At 50.5% G+C, this 19,573-nt stretch overlaps 1 protein-coding gene across 6 annotated transcripts in view; it reads right to left on the bottom strand.

Annotated features, from left to right (window-relative positions):
• The window catches only part of HEG1 (heart development protein with EGF like domains 1), a 55,196-nt gene that overhangs the window by 24,578 nt on the left and 11,045 nt on the right, over positions 1 to 19,573 (bottom strand). For 3 of the 6 annotated variants that reach the window (XM_035331411.1, XM_035331409.1, XM_035331410.1), the window contains exons 2-11: positions 11,574 to 11,768; positions 10,704 to 11,003; positions 9,499 to 9,822; positions 8,818 to 9,096; positions 8,165 to 8,494; positions 6,971 to 7,291; positions 6,002 to 6,319; positions 5,061 to 5,366; positions 4,208 to 4,534; positions 1,799 to 3,163 (exon numbers count right to left, since the gene is read on the bottom strand). In XM_035331411.1, coding sequence (XP_035187302.1) covers positions 1,799 to 3,163; positions 4,208 to 4,534; positions 5,061 to 5,366; positions 6,002 to 6,319; positions 6,971 to 7,291; positions 8,165 to 8,494; positions 8,818 to 9,096; positions 9,499 to 9,822; positions 10,704 to 11,003; positions 11,574 to 11,727 — 4,024 coding nt within the window. In that variant the 5' untranslated portion in view covers positions 11,728 to 11,768. Of the gene's footprint in view, positions 1 to 1,798; positions 3,164 to 4,207; positions 4,535 to 5,060; positions 5,367 to 6,001; positions 6,320 to 6,970; positions 7,292 to 8,164; positions 8,495 to 8,817; positions 9,097 to 9,498; positions 9,823 to 10,703; positions 11,004 to 11,573; positions 11,769 to 15,029; positions 15,318 to 19,573 lie in introns of those variants that run through there. The other 3 variants (XM_035331407.1, XM_035331412.1, XM_035331408.1) reach the window with 3 other exon arrangements.

Below are 19,573 nucleotides of genomic sequence, written 5' to 3'. Positions count from 1 at the left end.
AAAAAATGTATGGTCAAAATGTCTCCTCTTCTGTGCATACTGCCCACAGGAGCACTAGCACACGTCACAGGCGTGCGAGGGCAGAGCGTGGGCAGGACGTGTCGGTGACATGGCGCTATGAGATGAGCAGGATGGCTCACGTGCCACCTGTACGTATCTGCTTTGCAGTTCCTGCTGAGCACTCTCACAGAGGCAGGAAGGATGGGCTTTGTGGTTAAAGCACAAAGCACAGGGGCCACAAGCTCACATGCACTATTTGTGACGCCCCTGCAATGCCTGTGACACCACGCAGCCCCCGCAGCCCAGACAGTCCTGAGCTGACCCCAGCTCGGGGCAGCAACTGGGGATAATCCCCATGTCCTTGGCTGTCTGGCAGGGCCATCTCAGCATCAGCAAGAGGGCGACTTGATGTCTCTGACCTGAGCAGTCAGAAACGAGTGGGTGTATTTTAAAACCTCTGCTGTTGCTTCCCCGTACTTCAGCACACACTCTGCGTGGTGGGGCCAACAGGGGTTCCTTCTCTTGCAGCAGATGCCCATGTATAAAGCATCCCACGAGGCAGCAGGAGGATATTTTTCATTTTCGCAAATGGCAAAACTCAGTATTTAGAGGAAACAGTAACTTGGAAAGCATGTGAATCGTTCTGTAGAATGGATACAATACATTAGTTTTTGATTTAAAAAATCCCCTACGGTTTTGGTTTTTTGTTTTGGTATGAAACCATACCTATAATTAAAACCAATCAGCCCAAGAAATAACCTTTAAATGCTTAATTACTTGTAGAATATACACTACTGTCAGTACTGCACTGAGATTAATGCAATTAGTACACACAATACCCTGCGCTGGCATAGGGTCAGCCTCCTGAACTTTAAATGCAGAATCGATTTCCGTTCATATGAAACGGCTCAATATATTTACTTGAGAAGATAAGGAGACTGGCAGCGGTGATAAATGAAAACCTTTGTTCCTCCACAGGGCTTTTTGTCACTAGACTCCTCGCAATGTGCTGCATTTTGCCACTTCCACCTCCTGTACACTCCCGCATCCTGAGAGCTCCCACTCCTGCTCAGGCAGCATCCCTTCAGCCGCATGGGGAGATGTCTGCTCGTGCCAAGCCTGGCTGCTCCGAGGTGAACGCTGTGCCCGAGCACAACCTTTCCTGTCTCTAATATCACTATGGATTCACAGAACACTCCTGGACCACAAGGTAGTTAAAAAGCAAATCTGAAATGGTTGAATAAGATGTTTCTTGGCTTCTCTTTGACAATCTCGGTTGCCACAATGTGCTCAGCAAGACCATGATATGTAACGTGCCGGGAAAAGTGACAGGCCCCTGGGGGAGAGGTTATTTAGTGGGATGGAGAGAGACCGGCCATAGGTCGTGATAACAGAAGAACTTCCAACAAAAATACTGAGTGCTGGCCAACTGAGTGCCTTTTCACCCGAATTAAGAGAGGCATTGGTCTATTCTTCAATTCTTCACAACAAATATACAGTGCATCTTAAGCTTACCTGGAAAGCCCATCAGCTTTATTTTTTTGAAGTTCCCAAATTTCAGCTTAACATTTCCATTGGAAACATTCACCAAAATGTTCATTTTTTTTTTTTTTTCCAGCAGCTCAGCATGATTGCTAAACCCTTATCTTAAAAATACCAGAACGGAGACGGAATTCTTATTCCAAATGCTGCTGACAACAGACTTGTCGTACACACTTAAGTAACCCTTCAAAGACCCTTCAAGTGGGACCCAGCTACTGCTGGCCCCACCACTGAGGAGGACCATTAGACACGTTACCTGTTGCTGGAGATGTCCTCACACCAGCTGTGCTACTTGGTGGAGGGATGGTTGTGCGTTTGGTAGCAGCCAAAGTAGTTCTTACGCTCACAGTGGTCTTAATGGTTGGAGGGGCTTCAGGAGGACTCGTAGCAGGGATGTTTTCCTTGGTGACTTTACTAGGTACGGCAGTGGTGAGATCCATAGCTTCCGTCCTTTCACCAGGGGTATAAACGTGTTTAGTGGCAGCAGTTGTTTGAGCTCTGTGGGTTTTTGCGGTGCTAGCATCAGTCAGGGTTGGCCGGTGGCTGGCTGGTGTTGTCAGCGCAATGGGTTTCACCGTGGTCAATGCGACTGCAGGGACGATGACGCCGTGGCTTGTTGCACTTGGTGAGGTGCCGAGGGGAGCATCTGTCAGCACTGCCTGCGGGGCTTCGCTGGCTGTGGTGAGCAGTGGCGGTGCCTTCCCAGCAGTGCCCCCCTGGGATGTGGCAGCTCTCGGTGAGGTGTTCTCTGTTACCACTGTGGGAACAGGCGTGGACGCGATGCGGCCACCGAGCAGCTCCATGGGCGTCGTAGGGAGCGGGGGAGATGTGGTGGAGGTGAAGGTGGTGGTGTTTGGGGGCTGTCGAGTACCACTGTGCTTGCTGGTCTCCCTGGGTGAGCTGCCAGCCACAGCGGCCGTGGAGGGCACCCGCCTGACCGCCGTCGTAGCTACAGGGGTGCTTATTCGACCACTGTCGTCGGACTGTGAGATGGATGATGGTGATGAAAACAGAGGCAGTAACGATGGTAACGAATACGATGAGGAAAGCAGTGAGGAAGTGGACAAAGAGGACGATAAAGCTGGCAGAGGGGCTGAAGATGCCATCACAGAGGACGAGAGCATCTCAGGTGGTTCTGATGTTGCCAACAGGTAAGTTGGTGGTGGTGTTGATGTGAGCGAGTGACGCAGTGGTGACGCTGAGGAAGAGGGTGGAAATGCTGAAGAAGACAGAGATGATCTGCCAGTGGGCAACACCTCAAAGTCAGTGTCAAAGAGAGTCGTATTTTGTGTGTTGCCTACAGAAGCAGAAGTCAATGGCTGGGAAGAGTGCACCAACAACGGCTCCGTAGATGGCTCAACAAAACTGCCATCGCTGGATACGTTGCTCCGCCTGTCCTGGGCCACAGAAGATTTTGATGAGTCAGAAGGGTTGGAAATTTCTGAAAAAAAAGTGGAACTTTCAGAGGAGTCAGCAGAGGTGCTGCTATTTGAGATAGACAGGAGGGTCCTTTCTCCTCCTCTGGTGTACGTGGTTGAAATGTATGTGCCATCTGTATGAGAAACTGAAGTCCTTTTCTCGGCATCGATGCTACTGACTGGCTGATGGCTACTTGAAAAGCCTGGAGTAAAGGACAAAATACACCAGAATGACAGAATAAAATTATTTTGATATCATATTAAAACTATGTGATAAATACATAAAATGTTCTTGTCTATAAATAGCCCCATACTCATCTAAAAGTTTAAAGCACAATCCAAGTGTGGCTATTGAATTAGGAGTCTTCTGTACTCCTTAGCTCATTCTAAAATGATGAACTCTAACAGACACAAAACTCCCATGAAATGTGCAGGTTTCTAAAAAGAAATCTATTCTTCCAGTATTGCTTTTTTAATGTGATTGAGCACTTATCGTTCTGTGATATTTTGCAGCAAGCTAAGCAGGAAAACCCATCTGCTCTTTCTATCTTTCATTATTTATAAAACCCTCTCCCTCTTATCCTCCTTTCCAAACGAAAATATATTCATCTTCTTAAGTCAGTTTGTTTTTAGACACAGTGAACTCCATGCCACTGTAGGATGAAATTATTACATTATGTTAATTTGCAGCTTATCATGAACTCATTGACTGAAAACTTTGCAGTCAGGAAATCCTAAATGAGTAGCACAACAGTATGCAAAAATTCAGATTATTTGGCATTAAAGGAGCAGTCAATCTTGTAATATGAATTTCAGGATATACAGATAATTTCAGCAAACACTAAAAATTAAAAAATAGGATATTAAAATTTCAAAATTTGGTTTAACTCTATTACTGACTCTTTAATTCATGATGATGTACAGCATGAAACAATTCTGAAAGCATTACCCACAACAAACCAGTTAGGATGCAAAAAAATACCATGACCATCCAAACAGGAGAGTTTTCCTGCTACTGCTCAGGCTCGGGGCTTCAGTTCTGGAATGAGAACCCTGCCAGGAGGGACCTAGCTCTGAGTCCTCTGTTTGTGTCAGCATTTGGAGAAATGAGAACATCTCCCCGAGGACACCCATGGGTGGCATTGCACGTACCAATGAATGAGAGCTTTGAACATAACAGAGATAAATGGAAGACAATGGGAACCCTCTTGCCCTCAGAAAGCACACATGTGGACATACTAACTTACTTGTGAGGTCATTTTGGAAAGACGAACCAGTGGCTATCTCAGAAGAATGTGTGAAAAGAGTCTCTGTTGCAAAGCCCATGCTGCCAACTGAGGCATTGACTGTCCCACTCTGGTCTGCTGATGCTGGCCAAATCGGTTCTGAAAAGCTGGCGGTCTCTGTGTAGGAAGCGGAGCTCTCTGTGCTATGGGCCAGATCACCGCTTGTCACCCGTGTCCCCTCTCCACCACCAGCTAATGTGGCTGAAGGGTACGAGGGATCGGTGTAGGGGCTGGAAATCTCTTCCTCCGTACTCAAGCTGCTGGGGGAATGATGGCTGATTCCCACAGCTGAAATAGGATTGAAAATCAGGCATTAGATTTTATCACCACAGATCAGACAGCACTCCAGCTCTATAGTAATTCTATCTTGAAATGCAGATTAATAAAATTGAACATCTAAATACAGATTAAACACAGATTAGGTAGTCCTCACATATCTATTACCTTAAATATGGATTTAATAGACAAAGCCTACTCCAAGGGAAGAGGAGTGTTTAAATATACAGGCACAATCAGTACCCTTAGAGTCACATTGGCATATTCAGGCTACTTATAATTGTCACCCCAACCCAGCAGGTATTAGATGTCTCCTGTAGCAAGATGATACAGGTCACATTCCTGAGATTGTTTCTGTTAAACACCAACAGCTGCAGACACACAATACCAATGAGCTGAAGCACCATAGCTTGTAAATAACATCCACCACACTTCTGAATGGCATTGGTGGAAACATCAGCCCATGGAAGAGCTGGGGGGAGAGGGAAGGGGGCTTTGTCCTAATTCAGCCACAACTGTGAAGTTCAGAAAGACTCACTGGAAGGTTCACCGGAGGCTGAGAAGTAGGTGGAGACTCTGGATGAAAGGGTGACCTTGGGCTCTGTGTACCCTGCATAGTCAGAGGAGACATGTCCCCCTCCAGACCATGCTGGGAAGGATGGGAGAGGGCCAGAGTGGGGCTCCCCAGCTGTGCCCGGGTGGGATGTGGGGCTTTCCACTTCCGTGCTCCACGTGCCGCGGTTAGTTTCACCCCGAGGTGTCCCCTCCCCACGGGTGGAGAGCACAGTCAAGACATATGTAGTCTCAGTAGGAACACCAGAAATCCACTGCCCTCTCTCTGGAACTGCAAAGAAAAGATAGACATACATATATATAATATATTTATTATATTATAACGCTTTTGAGGCCTCAATAGGTTCTAAAATCTGAACACATCCATTCCCACAGGGACATTTAACAGGTGAGGCTAGAGGAGGAGAAACACGAGCAGCCCAGGCACAAGCTCTCTCTGGCTGCACATCCCGCAGGTTGCAAATTGTGCCGCCGGCCGTCCTGCTCACCACAGAGGTATGAGCTGGTGGCCAGGGAGTGCAGAGTGTGCCGGGTCTGGGAAAAAGGCAGAATTTTAAATGTAGGGAGGAAAATAATATAATATATATATGTATAAAAAAGATGTTTGAAAACATCATGTATTAATATTAAGAGCTGTGCAGTAGGAACCCATTTGAGTTCATGCTTGAGTTCAAACACCTGGTCCATGCACGTGTGGCCCTGAGAAGCTGCCTGCTGTCTACATTCTGGCAAGAGAAGTGCTGCCTCAACGCAGAGGTGAATAACTCACCAGCCCTGCAATGCTCAGGCTTCCTTTGCCACAAACTGGGGTTATTAATATGGAAAATCTAGCTTAAAACCAGAAAGCAAGGGTAGGAACTTGGATGAGGGACCCTTCATGGCAAATCAGGAACCCACACAACCTACCTGAAGCACTTGGTGAGGATGAAGGTACCAAAACACCAGGAGGAAATACAGGCACTGGCTTTGTTGGAAGCTCAATGAGGTCAGCACTGCTCTGTGAAATATCTCTCTGCCTCCTGGGCTCTGTCACTGAAGACAGCAGAAGGACAATGTCCAGGGAGCTGGTGCTGGCTGGAGCAGGAGCAGAGCTGCCTGTGCTGGTGTCCGTCATGGGCTCCACAGCCCTCTCCCCACCACTGGTGGCTGTCACCGAGCTGGGCATGCTAGTCAGAGGAGTATCAGGCAGGCTTTGTCCCCTGGCTGATGTTATAGCTCCTTTGGCTGGGAAACGACAAAGCAAAATGGGTTTATACATATTAAAGTATAAGCAGATAGGCACACCCTCTTCCCTCACCACCCTCAGGAAGATACAAGGTGGGAGAAGATTTAAATCTGGAGAAGATGCCAATTGCAAAGACAAGCCTTTCCAACCTGAGGGTCTGGGGAAAAGCTGCTCACAGGATGGCACCCTGAAGAGGGCACCAAAAACAAGAGGTGGGAGCACTGGTGTGCTCACCGACCTTCCACACTGCTCCAGTCTGTCCTGTGTGCCCTGTGATGCCCGTGGCAAAGTGAGATGGGGCTACAGCACCCTGTAACTCCCTGGTACCCAAAACAAAGCATGGCTGTGCTGGACGGGATCTGTAAATATTGCATTTGTTTGCCCGGGTGGAGTCAGGGCCAACTGGCCTTGCCTCCCACACAGCCAGCAGGCCTGCCTTGAAATGGTGCTACCTCAGAAACCACAATAAAGCTGGGGGGCAAGCTGTTCGTTGCAATAACACTGGGCTTTTCTGGTGACTAAATGCAAAAAATAGCTAACATTCACTGACACGTTCCTCCATAATGCCCGATAGCATTGTCCAGCTACTCCTAACGTCCCCTCACTCCTCCACACAGCGAGTATTTGAGGCCTATGGGGTCGGAGCTCACCTGTGGCAGCGCTGCCCGAGGCAGATGATGACAAGCTGGTGAGCAGTGGGGCTGTGGAGGGTACGGTGGCATCCATGCCACCACCAACTTCTGCTCCCACAGATGGCCCAGGGGACTGGGTCCGGTCTGGAGAGGCGATGGTTTCTGTACCAGAGGTAGAAATCTCTGCTGCATGGGCCAGTCTGCTGCTGGCTGGCAGAGACCGTAACGTCCTCCCGGCACCTCTGGTGGCTGTCGTGGACATGGAGGAGCTGGTGGCATCAAAATCAGTTCTCCTCTCCATTGTCAGGATACTGAATGATGCAAGGCTGCTTCCAGTAGCTAAGATATCATCAAGAAAATAATTACATATGTAAAACTATAAATAAACAGATGAGCTTTCTTCCAGTAGCACCTAGAGGCAGTGAGTACATGCACAGGTAGAAAATATGAGAAGACATAAATCCAGGGAAAACAGGAAATTTCCAAAGATGTGACTCCTTCCCATAGAAATCTGTCTCATAAAAAAAAAAAAGTGTTTTGATGCCAGGAAAAGTGCTGTTATGTAAAAACTGCTGAACAACTACGCCTTGCACTTGATTTCACCATTAAGTGCCTGAAGGCACTCCTTGCTGCTAGAACAAACACATATCCTAACGACCCAGAAAAGGCAGGAATTTACTTCAGACCAGGCACAACGCTGAGCAGTGTGTGAAGATCACGGCTGAAGAAGTGGGCTCAAATTCCTTCAGCACCACAGCAGGGTCAAGGAGCAAAGAACGGCATGATGGACCTCAGAGACCACATCTAAAGCTGCCCTAAATCTATTGAGCTGGTTCCATTTCTGAGAAGCAGCATGGTCCATTGGATACAACGCAGAAACTGAAGCCTAGTCCCTGGAACTGCAGGGACATGATTGAATCCCCATGTGCTTAGTTCTGGAGATGGTAAAAAATTACCATGATTTGAAAGTAAATTATTTTTCTTGGCCTAAGGAAACTTTTCCCATATACCTTTTAGGTAAAAACACTAAACCAAATTTTTTCCTCAAGAAAGAGCTGAATTCCTTCAGACCCAGAAATCATGCTACATCCTTCTTAACAGTATATTCACCATAGTCGCAATGTTTTGTGATACACGGGTAGTGCAGGATAAAATAACTACCCTCCTTTTACTCCTCATAAAAATGGGACTTCAGCTCTAACTCGAGCTCACCTGTAGGAACTTCTGCAGGAGAGTGAGAACGTGGCAGCAAAGGGTCTTCCACAGTCTGGCTGAAACCTGTTGTCTCTCTGGCCCCATGCGCTCCATAGGTCGCTCTTACAGGAGAGGCAGGTGAGGATCCAATGGTACCCGAGGTCCTGGACACGCCACTGCTGGGAGCAGAGACTTCTGTCGCCCATCGGCTGCTGTTTGTGACAGACCTCGGTGGCCTCCCTCCACTCCCGGTGGCTGTGGCTGAAACGTAAGCACTGGTGGTAGAGGAAGCTGAGGTTTCTTTCTCTGCTGTCGATGTGTCAGTTGGTTGGTGGCTGCTTCTGATACCTAAGATAGGATAAAAACAGATTTGACTTATGCATGCAGAGTTGCACACATGATGTGTGGTCTTTTTTTAATACGTATTTATAAACAGTGGCTGCTTTTCTCAGTATGGGAAATTCAATAGCAACTAGGACACTGCTATTCTGCAGTTTTTCATAAGCTGAAAACAACTTCTACCCTTCCCCTAGTCCCAGTGCAGCTAGTAATAAAAATACATGTACATCCAATAGTGACTGATGGTGATACCTACAGGAAAAAAATGAAGATCAGGGATGCAAAACCCTCTCCAGCCACAAAGCAGGCATCTTTCAGACTAACCACATTACCTGTAAAAACATGTTCAGAGGCAGACAGCAAGCTGGTGAGCTCCTGGGGATGCTCAGTGAGGTCTGTGTCTCCCTGCCAGCCATCAGTTTGGTGTGCCTTGGCCACCGAGGAGGACAAGGTTTGTCCCAAACTGCTGCTGGGGTCAGGGTTGGTCGCAGAGCTTGAGGGGGACCCCAGTGTCCCCACAGCCACACTGGTGAGTGCGAGGGGCACTTCTGAGTGCAGTATTGCCTCTCCTGTGGCTGGGATGCTCCTGGGTCCATGACTGCTGTGAAAAGCTGAAAAAGGACAGAGGAAACAGAAAACCTCATAAACTAAAACAGCTGGGTAGGTTTTGTCCCAGTATCGCTAGGTGCACACAACGTACGTGTGAATATTCAATAAGGAAATATTTACTACTGGGCAATCATTAGGACAAGGAAAAAATGGTTTCAACATAGGAACTCCTGAAGTAATTTCTTGCAAAATTCAACTGAAAGTTTTCAACAAAAAATCTATCCTCCTCTTCCAACAAGAATAATATTTATCCATACTTTCACTTCTGTGAAATGTTTTTAAACGTACAGAATGTGCCAAGTACAATATTATTCCTCCTTTCTTTAAAATAGAAAGGATGTATTTTGCTTATAAAGTCGTTTAAAATAATGTTCTAAGTTATACAGCTAGCTATCAAAACTCACACGTGGCAGCGCTGCCCGAGGCAGACGATGACAAGCTGGTGAGCAGTGGGGCTGTGGAGGGTACAGTGGCATCCATGCCACCACCAGCTTCTGCTCCCACAGATAGCCCAGGGGACCGGGTCCGCTCTGGAGAGGCGATGGTTTCTGTACCAGAGGTGGAAATCTCTGCTGCATGGGCCAGTCTGCTGCTGGCTGGCAGAGACCGTAACGTCCTCCCGGCACCTCTGGTGGCTGTCGTGGACATGGAAGTGCTGGTGGTGTGAAACCCCCAAGTTCTCTTCTCTGCTGCTGAGCTGTTGGACGGCTGGTAGCTGCTTCCAGCGGCTACGGCACAATAAAAGAGCTGGATTTATATAGATGAAATTATAAACAGATGGATCCATTTTCTTCCCAGATGCTTACACTGCATGTATGGATATTAAGCAAAGGAAGTTTTCAATCTGGACAAAATGCTCTTTTGGAAAGGCATGAATCCCCTCTGTTCAGGAAGACCTGAGTTACTGCATATGCAAGAACCGTGGCTTGCCGCCATGAAAGCACCGCACTGAGGCCCCCGTGGAAAAGTCTACAAATGGTGGAATAACCAGCTCGCCTGCTCCAGTCTTCCCAAAGCCAGGCGAGATGTGGAAGGCCCAGGGAAGGTCAACCAAGGAGGCTGCAGAGGTCAGGGCTGACCTGCAGAGCCCCTGTGAGGAACCCATTATCGGGTCTGAAGCATGGGGCCTTGCTGCGGTGTGGCTTGAGTGGGAAGCTGGGCTTTGCTCTGCAGCCAGCAGTGGGCCAGCAGGGAGACTGTGCTGCTACGGGTCCCCACCCTGATGAAAAGGCATTGATAAGGTCCCAAAGTTCTACCTGCTTTTATTTTTTTTTATCTTTTTTTGGTAATGGATTTTTTTTTTTGACCAAATGCTTTTTCCTGGTCTCTGCCAGGAATTTCAGCTAACCATCAGAACAATAACAAGCACTGAAATAAATAAATAAATCCGCATTTCTGTGGAAAGTCCAGATTTTCCATAAAATAGCTCATAACTGTCCTTAGAAGGCAGTAGGAACCATACACACCCCTACTCCTGTAGCAAGCATATGCTTGTGATCACGGGCATGGCAGAGGAAAGGTAGCACCTGGGCAAGGAGCATGGTGGGACAAGGTCTCTGGCTGGATATTTTGGAGGTGCAACACAGAACCGTAGGCTAGCAGAGCTCACCTCTGGAAGTGTTTTCGGAGGCCGGCAATGCTGTAAGCGCAGGGCTTGCAGAGTTCCCCGTGGCATCCTCCAAGTGCAGCATGGAACTGCTCACACCAGTCTGGGTGCTGGGAGCATGGTGGGAGGATGAGGGCTGCCCCGGGGAGCCAGGCACAGGGGTGCTGGGGAGCACCCTGTGGGCCTGCGAAGCTGGGGATGAGGACGAGGACCAGGCTGCCCCCACTGTCATCATCGTCTCTGTGTCTGCAGGGTTTCCAGGAGAAGGCAGCGCCCTCTTGCCTCTCACCCGGCTACCAACAGCTGCAAAGAGCAAGAAAGAAGAGAAATTAATATTCCTGCTGACCAGGTTAATGTGTCTCAGATGTGGTTGCAGCAGCATCACCCACAGTGGTACCCAGCACTACAACACGCAATAAGTAGCGTCACAGCAGCATCGCCCACATTTCCTCTATTTCTCATAGCGCATGCAGCTAGAGGGACTGCTGGGAACAGAGGGCTTCCATCAATAAAAAAGGGATTTCTGCCATCAAAAAAGGGATGTCAGGATTTAAAAATTTGTCTGCATTTGTCTACATGGTAAGAGAAACCCAGACTTTTTTAAAACCACGACAAATGTGCAAGGTGTGGAGTGCTCCCACCACGACAACCAGCAGCTGGCACCCAGGGCATCTGCCTGGGATGTGACAGCTCCTGTTGAAGTCCTCAAACAGGGAAAAATGAGGAACGAAAAAATTTAAGCCAACCTCTACGTTCCTAACCCAGTGGGACACTTATTTCACCCAGAGGTGTTAAGAAAAAAGTAGAAATGGGGATGGGGCAATCAGCACAGCCCTGTCCTGCTGGTGTGGGAACCTGAGTTTAAGCACTCACCAGGAGGGGGGCTGCTTGCTGTGCCCCCTGCTCCTGGCAGGGGGAAAGCCTCAGTGCTGGTGGGGGAACCGAAATGGTGTGCCCCTGGCTCCCTGCTGCTGGCCAGCATCGTCACAAGCTCCACGTCACCCACAAGAGAGCTGGAAGTCCTCATTGCTGTGTCCGAACTTCTCCTCACCTGATGGCTGTCAATGACTGAAAGGAATAACAAGGAAAAATGAAAATCCCATCAGTGCTGGATGTGCAGGCTCGGCTCGCTGCAGTAACAGTGAGGCCAAGCTCTGAGCTCATCTGCACTAGAGAAAATGTTGCATAATCAAAACACAGCCATGAAAATTATTTTTGGATTCACCCGGTGTGAATTAGACCAGTCAGCGGTGCCAAACACTAAAACCCACCTCTAGGTGCAGGAGCAGTGCCACTCAACACCCTCATGCTTTTTGTGTGTGATAGGAAAGAAAAAAAAAAAGTCTTCAGCAAATAACCACTAGAGAGCCAGAGCTGCTTCCAGGCACCACGTGCCCATCATAAGGCAGAGGGGAGAAACTTATGGAGAGGATTACACCGGCCATCCCGGCACTGCCGCACCCCAAGATGAGGGGCATTTCGGTGTAACAGTGCCAGCATCTATCAGAACGTAACAAACAAGATAGGGAAGCGGTTTGACCTTCAGGTCTGTTTTCTGTGAGATAAGGTGGCCACAGCCCCATTCCATCCCAAAGGATTTGGATTGCTGCTCCTGCGAAAAGGCTGCTCCAAACTCCCACCTCTGCCCTCACCCAGAAGTGTTTCCTCAATTCGTTAGAAAATGAACAAACAAGTTTGCAGAATAAAGGAACAAACAAGTTTGCTCCGGACAAGGGCTGAGGACATGGCTCAGCAGCCAGCAGCAGTCTGGGGAGCGCTCTCCTCCCTCCATCTGCCGTAGCTTCGGTGGGAACTCACCAAGAAAAACTGCGACATTTTGGTAGCTCAGCCTCCACGTCGTGGTGGGATGCTTGCTGCCCTCCCTTGCAAGTCAATACCTGGCCTGTAACTGTCACCCATGAGTCCACCCGCTGCCAAAAACTCCAGGTGATCTTGAGGGCAGCACAACAGCTTCCTCTCCCTTCCCCTCCCCGTAAAAGCTTTAAAAAAGAAAGGTGAAGCAGCAGCTGCTGGAAGGAACCCTTTTGGGCTGGGCAGACCTCTGGAGACCCACAGCCACCACAACCTCTCTCTCCTTGACTCTCCTGCAGAGATGACCCTCCCTGGAGAGGACGGGCCAGACGCAAAGTTCTTCCAACAAACCACACCCGGGACCACCTGGCCTCCTCTGTTGGATGAAGGCTTACAGCAGGCGGCCCGCTAGCGCAGGCACAGACCCGTCACCGCTCCTTTTGTCGCACGCTAAGCTGCCAACTGGGTTCTGCCTCTTAACTCCCCACGACCACGGCTGTCAAGAGAAATATTTTACTTCCAGCCCAAAGCCGTCGCGCCACCTGCGGGCCCAGTGTTTGCATTTCCCGTTAAAAGCAGCAGCGCTGCTCCCCAGGCAGAGCGGGGCTGGGAGCTCCTTTTTCTTTGCAAGCAATAACAAGGCAGCTGGTTTGGGGGAGCCGACTTACGGCATGGCCAGGACAAACAGATCAGGTTCCAGCAGATTTCCCAAGGCCCTGGCTTGGCTGGACCTTGTGAAACTGCTGGAAACGTGCACTGACCTGCTAGGGACCGGTGATTTTGGGTGTCCAGCCACGCCGTGAGCGATCAAGGCACTGCCCTGGCCAGGAGGTGACTGCTGCGGGGACGGTGAAGGCTCAGCCCTGGCTACGTCCTCAGCATGATACCAAAAACCACAACGTTGCAAGCATTCAGCAGCAGCTGTGCCACCTCACAGGCATCCTCGGTAGGGTTGTGGCCACCCCAGGGCCATCCGAGGGCGATGCGAACACACAGCAGCCTCCCCCAGAGGCAGCGCAGCCACAACTACGGAGCCCACATCTGCGGGGTTGCATCATCTCAGCATCACCCCAGGCTCGGGGTGGGGAAAAAGCCATCTAAACTTAGAAAACTCTCGGCTGGCTGGAGGCGAAGCTGTGGGCTCGAGGGAGGAGGAGGAGGAGCAGGGGCAGAGCCGCAGGCAGGGCAGCGGGGGGCACGGTGGCTGCCGGCCCCCAGGCGCTGCACTGGGAAGCGTGGCTGCGGATGTCGGGATGAAGGGCGGAGGCCGGTTGGGAGCCAAGCGAGGTTGTGTGAACAAAAGCCGCAGCCCTAAATCTGGACCGTCCAGGGCGCGCTGGGATTTTCAATTTCCTTCCTTGTTCTTGCCCTGAAAGGAGCAGCCCGAGGCGGGGGGAGGAGGAAAACTGGAGCTTAAAAAAAAAAAAAAAAAAAGTTCGTGCTTGAGACTGGTCAGCTCAGTGTAAACACGCCGATAATATTGCTTCAAGCAGGTCCCTCGTGTGCACTAAGCACGGGAAGAATGCAAGAGGTTTTTAACCACATGCACTTAACCCTTTTTACTAATTCTTTCTAATTTTTTCTCGGGCATCGCGGCTCACTCTCCCCTCCACGACGAGGAATAAATACGGAAGATTTATCCAGCCACCAAAGGTGACCGAAGCTTTAATACAGATGGGGCTTAACACCATCCACAGCCCGGCAGGCTGCGAGTTTTGAGGTCCCTGGCGTGGGTGGCAGCAGCTGGGATTTCAGTGGCTGGCTGGCTGTGTCCGTCTGCCTGTGCTGCCCCAGGGCTGGGGACTGCGGTGTGGTCCTTGTGGGGCTGCTGTGTGGGACCACGACAGGATAACGAGGACTGCTTTTGCCTCCTACCCTTCTTAGTTGCTCCACACTCGTGATCCCAAAGCCCAGGGATCTGAGATAATCTAAGAGAAGAAAAAGATCAGTAATTGCTCTAAGAGCAGCACCCTGAAGCAGCAGAGAGCAGGTACTCCGAAATGAAGAGCACACACCAGCCGGGGTCGCTTCCAAAGGCCAAGGACAAAGCGTGAGCCGCGGAGGGACAGGATGCTGTCCTGCTTACCCAGTGCTTTCCAGCCTTTCAGTTTTGGTGTCCGAAGCATTGCTCCGTTGAGGCACAGCCTCCCAGGCCTCAGCTCAAGCCTAGGAAACCTGCATTTTGTGCTCAACTTGCTTGGACAATTTGGGTTTAATCCCCAGGTCCCTGGGATCCCATGGACCCATATTTCCGGAAACCCACCATCCCAGGGCTCAGTGCAGCGACTTAAGCCTCTGGTCACAAGGTCTGGCTTTCACACAGCTTTTGGCAACTGAATTGACCAAAAAAAAAGTCCTGTTTTACTGCTGAACCTCTGAAAAATACTTTCAAATATGAGCCCACTTGTAATAGCAATAAGCTGTCTCGTGACTATCCGCACTCCCCAAAAGACCCCATACCCACACAGAAACTCCACTAAAAACTCTCCCAGCAAGAACCGGGCAGCTTGCAGACACCTAATTCCCTCTTAAAATCCTCCAGGCTTTTCTGCTGCAGCAGTGCAAGAGGAAAAGTCACCCACGCGCTACTCCTCGCTCCTCTTTCCAGGGATTTAAGGTCCCCTCGAAGCTTTCCCGGGCGGGAAGGCAGCGGCAGGGCCACCAGCGCAGGCGAGGGCAGAGCCAAGCCGTGCTGGACCCAGGCTGTTGTCGGTGTAACTCCTGTTCCCATCCGAGGGCAGTGCTGCTGGAGACTGTCAGACGGCGCGGGGAGGAAGTCTGCTGGCAGGGCTCCACCGCAGCCGAGTTGCTAGGTCACTGGAACAATAAAAAGGCAAGAAAAAACATCCTGGCTGCAAAAAAGAAAGGAAAAAAAAAAGGGAAAAAATGAAAAAAAAAAAAAATGCTATGGCAGCTCCACCAGCGTGCACAGTGCTGGCGAAGGGGGGACGAAATGAGGCTTGGGAGAGCAGGACAATGCCGCTGCTGGCTTTTATAAGCACGCGAGTTCATTTATAACCGGCCCTTTCTCACACAAATAAGGAAATAATGGAAACAAGGCGTTTGTCTGCAAGCTTTGCAATTGTTAAAAATCTCACATGGGGCTCGCCAGAACAATATTTCAGGGGAAGCCAGCCCACTGCTGGTACAGCGAGATTAATTACCCTCCGAACGCTACCGAGGGCATCACCCCCATTGTGCAGCCTCCTGCAGCACTCCAGCCCCCAGCAGCTGCCCCTGTGCATTTAAACAGGCACGAGGTGGTCCTGGGGCTCCAGCTCCTCTGAAAAGAAAGGCGAGATCAGCTCAGAAGTTGCAGGACCAAATTTTACTTTCTGAGCATTTAATTTATTTCAGGGCCAGGAGGGAGCATTAGCTCATTCTGCCTGACCTCATGTGCAGCAGAAGTCACCGAACGGAGCTTATTTACTCCTGACATAAGCTCAGTGCCTTGGATTAGGCCTAAACGGAGCTTGCAGGGGGAAAAAGAATAAACTACGGGTATTCATGGGCTGGTGTGGATACCAAGAGGACTGCTTGGTTTGGGACGCTGTGTTTTCCCCTGCAAGGGGCAGGATGGTAAGACCTTTAGCCGGGACGTGGGCTATGGCCCACAGGGGAGAAGAATGCAGCAGTCATAACTCGTTTTGACCCAGAGACATGGAAGAAGTGGCACAAGTGCCACCTAAAGCGGCCAGAGACACGGGCAGAAGTTCCTCAGAAAAGCCCAGCGCCCTTCAGCAAGCGATGCGCAGGCCCATGAGGAGCACCCACAGCTGAGGCAGCAGCGGCAGCCGTCAGCCCCAGGACCTGAGGACCACAGGCATCGCTTTGCAGTCAAAAAAAAAAAAAAAAAGTGTGGCATTTCCACGTCAAACTCTGGAAGCAAAACAAACGGGAGCTCTGAGAGCTGCTTCCCGCAGCCGGGAGGGACAACAAGCAGGAAAGCCACCACCCTGCCAAGGAAACCCTTCCTGCGGGTGCCAACTGCACCAGCACAGCTCCCCCAGGAAAGGGGAGTGGGTGCCACAAACCGGGGTCAAAGGTTTGGTCCCACGTTGGGCTTTAAAAAGGATTGTGCTTTCATCTGTATATATTTATATATTATTTTAGAGGGGTTTTCTAAGCAGCATCTCACTGGGAGGGGAGGAACATGTTCTATGGTCACTGGATAGGAATGGGTTTGGGAGCAGATGGCCAACCTTGGAGCTCAGTAGCCAAAGGATGTAGCAGGGACAAGAGGGATGAAGATCCCAAGGCCACCAAGGGTGGATGCACGTTGGGGATGCTCAAATACAAGGCTTCCCCCTCCATCTGGTCTAGTAAAACCCAGCACCACCCCAAGGGGCACAACAGGCATAAAACCAAAAATAAAAATAAATTTAAAAGCTTAAAGAGAAATGGATCCCCTGATGAAATAAGGGCCCCTGCCTCCCTTCCCCCACCCACCATGAAAGGACAATGATCTAAATCGCATTTCCTTGATGACACCGTGCTGAACGGCCGCTGGCCATGGTGATGGCAAGGCTCAGGATGGTGCTGGGCCTCCTTCTTCCCGGGGACAAGCCAGGTCCTTCCCCATGGCACACGAACACCAGCCCTGCTCCCCCACTGCACTGACACCACCGGTTCCTCCCAGGGGGAAGGGATTCTCCCAGTTTTGGCTCCGTGCAGTGGGATGCTGGGGGTGATGGAGAAGGGAAGGGTCAGGGAGCAGCCCCGTGCCCACAGCCTTGGTATGTGCCTGCAGAGCAGGGACTGCCACGGGCTTAGGTCTAGCCACTCCGTGTCCCTCAGAATAAAACCTTCACGGTTACTCTGCACTCTCTGATCAAGTTTCCCCCCTAAGAAACATCCCTTCAAAGGGCTTTTATCTGCAGGGTTGGCTGCTGCTTTCATACCGCAGCCCCATTCTGCATCTGTTGAAAGCGCTGATAACGTCCTGAAAAGAATTAACGTTTAGATCTAATAACATTTAGATCTTAGTCCTGTAACCGAATCCCAAGCCAGCAATGATGAACGTTCAATGCCTAAAGCTCCTCAGGGGTATTTTCCTTTGAGCTCTTCCAAGCCCGTACCAGGGGTGAGGAGCTCTCTAAGGATGTCTTTGTGAGCCACAGCTACTGAAACTCTGCTCCGTGTCCTGCAGACACAGACACAATTGTGCCCAGCTCCAGCCCAGAGATAAAGGATGAGTTACAAGGGCAGGACTGTGCTCCACAATCGAGGCCCTTGATTCTGGCGTACAAGGAAAGCAAATCATGCGCAGTTTGTTTGCTGAGGCTTCCCCTCCTGGAAATACACTCGCAGCACTGTGCTAGGACTTAGCCCAGCACACAAGGTTGCATTCCTCCCTTTTGTGCTCCCTCCTGACACTCAGCTACCTCCACTTGTCAGCTCGAGAGATCTCACAAGTTGTGCGAGGACAAACCCGGCCAGCACTTGTACATGGTATCGTTCCTCCCAGAAGGTTTAACTTCTGGCTGCTACAGTTTCCCTGATAAGAAAGTGTTTTCTTACCTGGGATGGCACAGATGCAGTGGAACCACTATTCAGAGAGACGCTGTGAAACCCTTGAAAACATGTTAGATAAACATCTTTTGGGGCAATCCTGCAAGGGGAGATGCTTTCAGCTCCTTTTCAGACCTGCCTCGTAAAGCTCTCTGTAAAGGCTACAGAAACCGAAACCAAACCCCGAACCTCTCAAACACACAAGCTCCAACCCGTCCCAGCCTCCTCCCCTCAATGTACACATGCTCCAAGAAGTGCTGTCCTCCCCCTGGGCCGGCCCTGCTGGGCTGCAGCACCCTGCCACGAGGCTGCCATCGGTTCTGCAGCCACATCCCCAGCACAGCGATGCTCACCGCAGTGTGACGTTTCACGCCGGTCCTCGGGGCTTACGAGCTTTTCCACCAGAGGAAGGGTGTTAACGGCAATGTCCCGGCAAGCAGTGACGTGGGTAATTGTGCCCTGCAGGCCCGGATTCCTCCTGCTGCCCCAGACGGTGCCTTTTAAACAAGCACAATGCCAGGGAGCTGCCTGTGAGGGCAGCGGCAAAGCCCAAAGCTCTGAGAGAGCAAATCCTGCACTTCGCAGGCCCCTGTCCGCACAGCCACTGCAGGGCGATCTTGGAGGTTGCCCATCCATCCCCAAAGCCCCTGCACAGGGTTTCTTCCATGGTCCGGACATCCCAGAGGGAACCTCGGGGAAGCAGATCTGGAAATGCTGTGTGCCTCACTACAGGCAGCAGGTAGGCCTGGTCTCTGCTTCAGCCTCTCAAATCCCTGACACCACATCATGAGGAAAAATGATGGGAAAAACGCCCCAAAGGTGCACGTGCTGGCTCTGGGGGTATCACCACAACTATCTCATGTCCTCTGGGAGATGCAGGGACCCTGGGACAGTCACCAGCCTGGCCCAGTGAACCCCTCCTGGGACCCACGGCCACTTCTGCCCCAGCAGCTAACATCGCTCCCCAGCTGACTTCACACCTGAGCTAAATTAGCTTCGGGTTGAAAAGAGAAGGGCATTTTTCCCAAAGTTCACTGCCATTCTAATCGCTGCGCAGTGATTAGCTTTGGGGTTTAGGTATTTGTTTTCCTCAAACATCTCCGCAAACACCTCAGCCAGCTGGATGCTTGGGAGCCCGAGACCTGCAGCAGGGCAACGCTCAGTCCTGTCATGAACAAGGTGGCTGTCCTCACAAAAGCAGCTTTAAAAACCCTTTCAGCTTCACATCTAAGTGCCAAGACCACCACAAGGTGCCCACAACACTGGGCAGGAAAGAGCTGCGTTTACTCCCAGCTTTCCTGCAGCGTTGCCCCGCGCTTCCAGCACCAGCACACTCTTTGCTGGCCTTCCCTTCTCCCAGCGAAGCGAGGCCATGGCAGTGGCCAAGCTGCACTTGTGCTTCCAACGTATGCACACAGCACGGCCAACAGGAATGGCTAAAATTGTCCCTCAGACGCCCCAGAGACCAGCTTTGCACTTGTGCTGCTTTTAAATACAACCAGCCTGCACTTCTCGTCTGTCTCCTGGATTTGCAGCTCACGTTTTTTTTC

Source organism: Oxyura jamaicensis, chromosome 7 (assembly GCF_011077185.1).
Source record: "Oxyura jamaicensis isolate SHBP4307 breed ruddy duck chromosome 7, BPBGC_Ojam_1.0, whole genome shotgun sequence".
In the NCBI taxonomy this organism is placed as follows: Eukaryota; Metazoa; Chordata; class Aves; order Anseriformes; family Anatidae; genus Oxyura; species Oxyura jamaicensis.
Note: the sequence above shows the minus strand (reverse complement) of the source record. Positions and strands in the feature narration are given on the sequence as shown.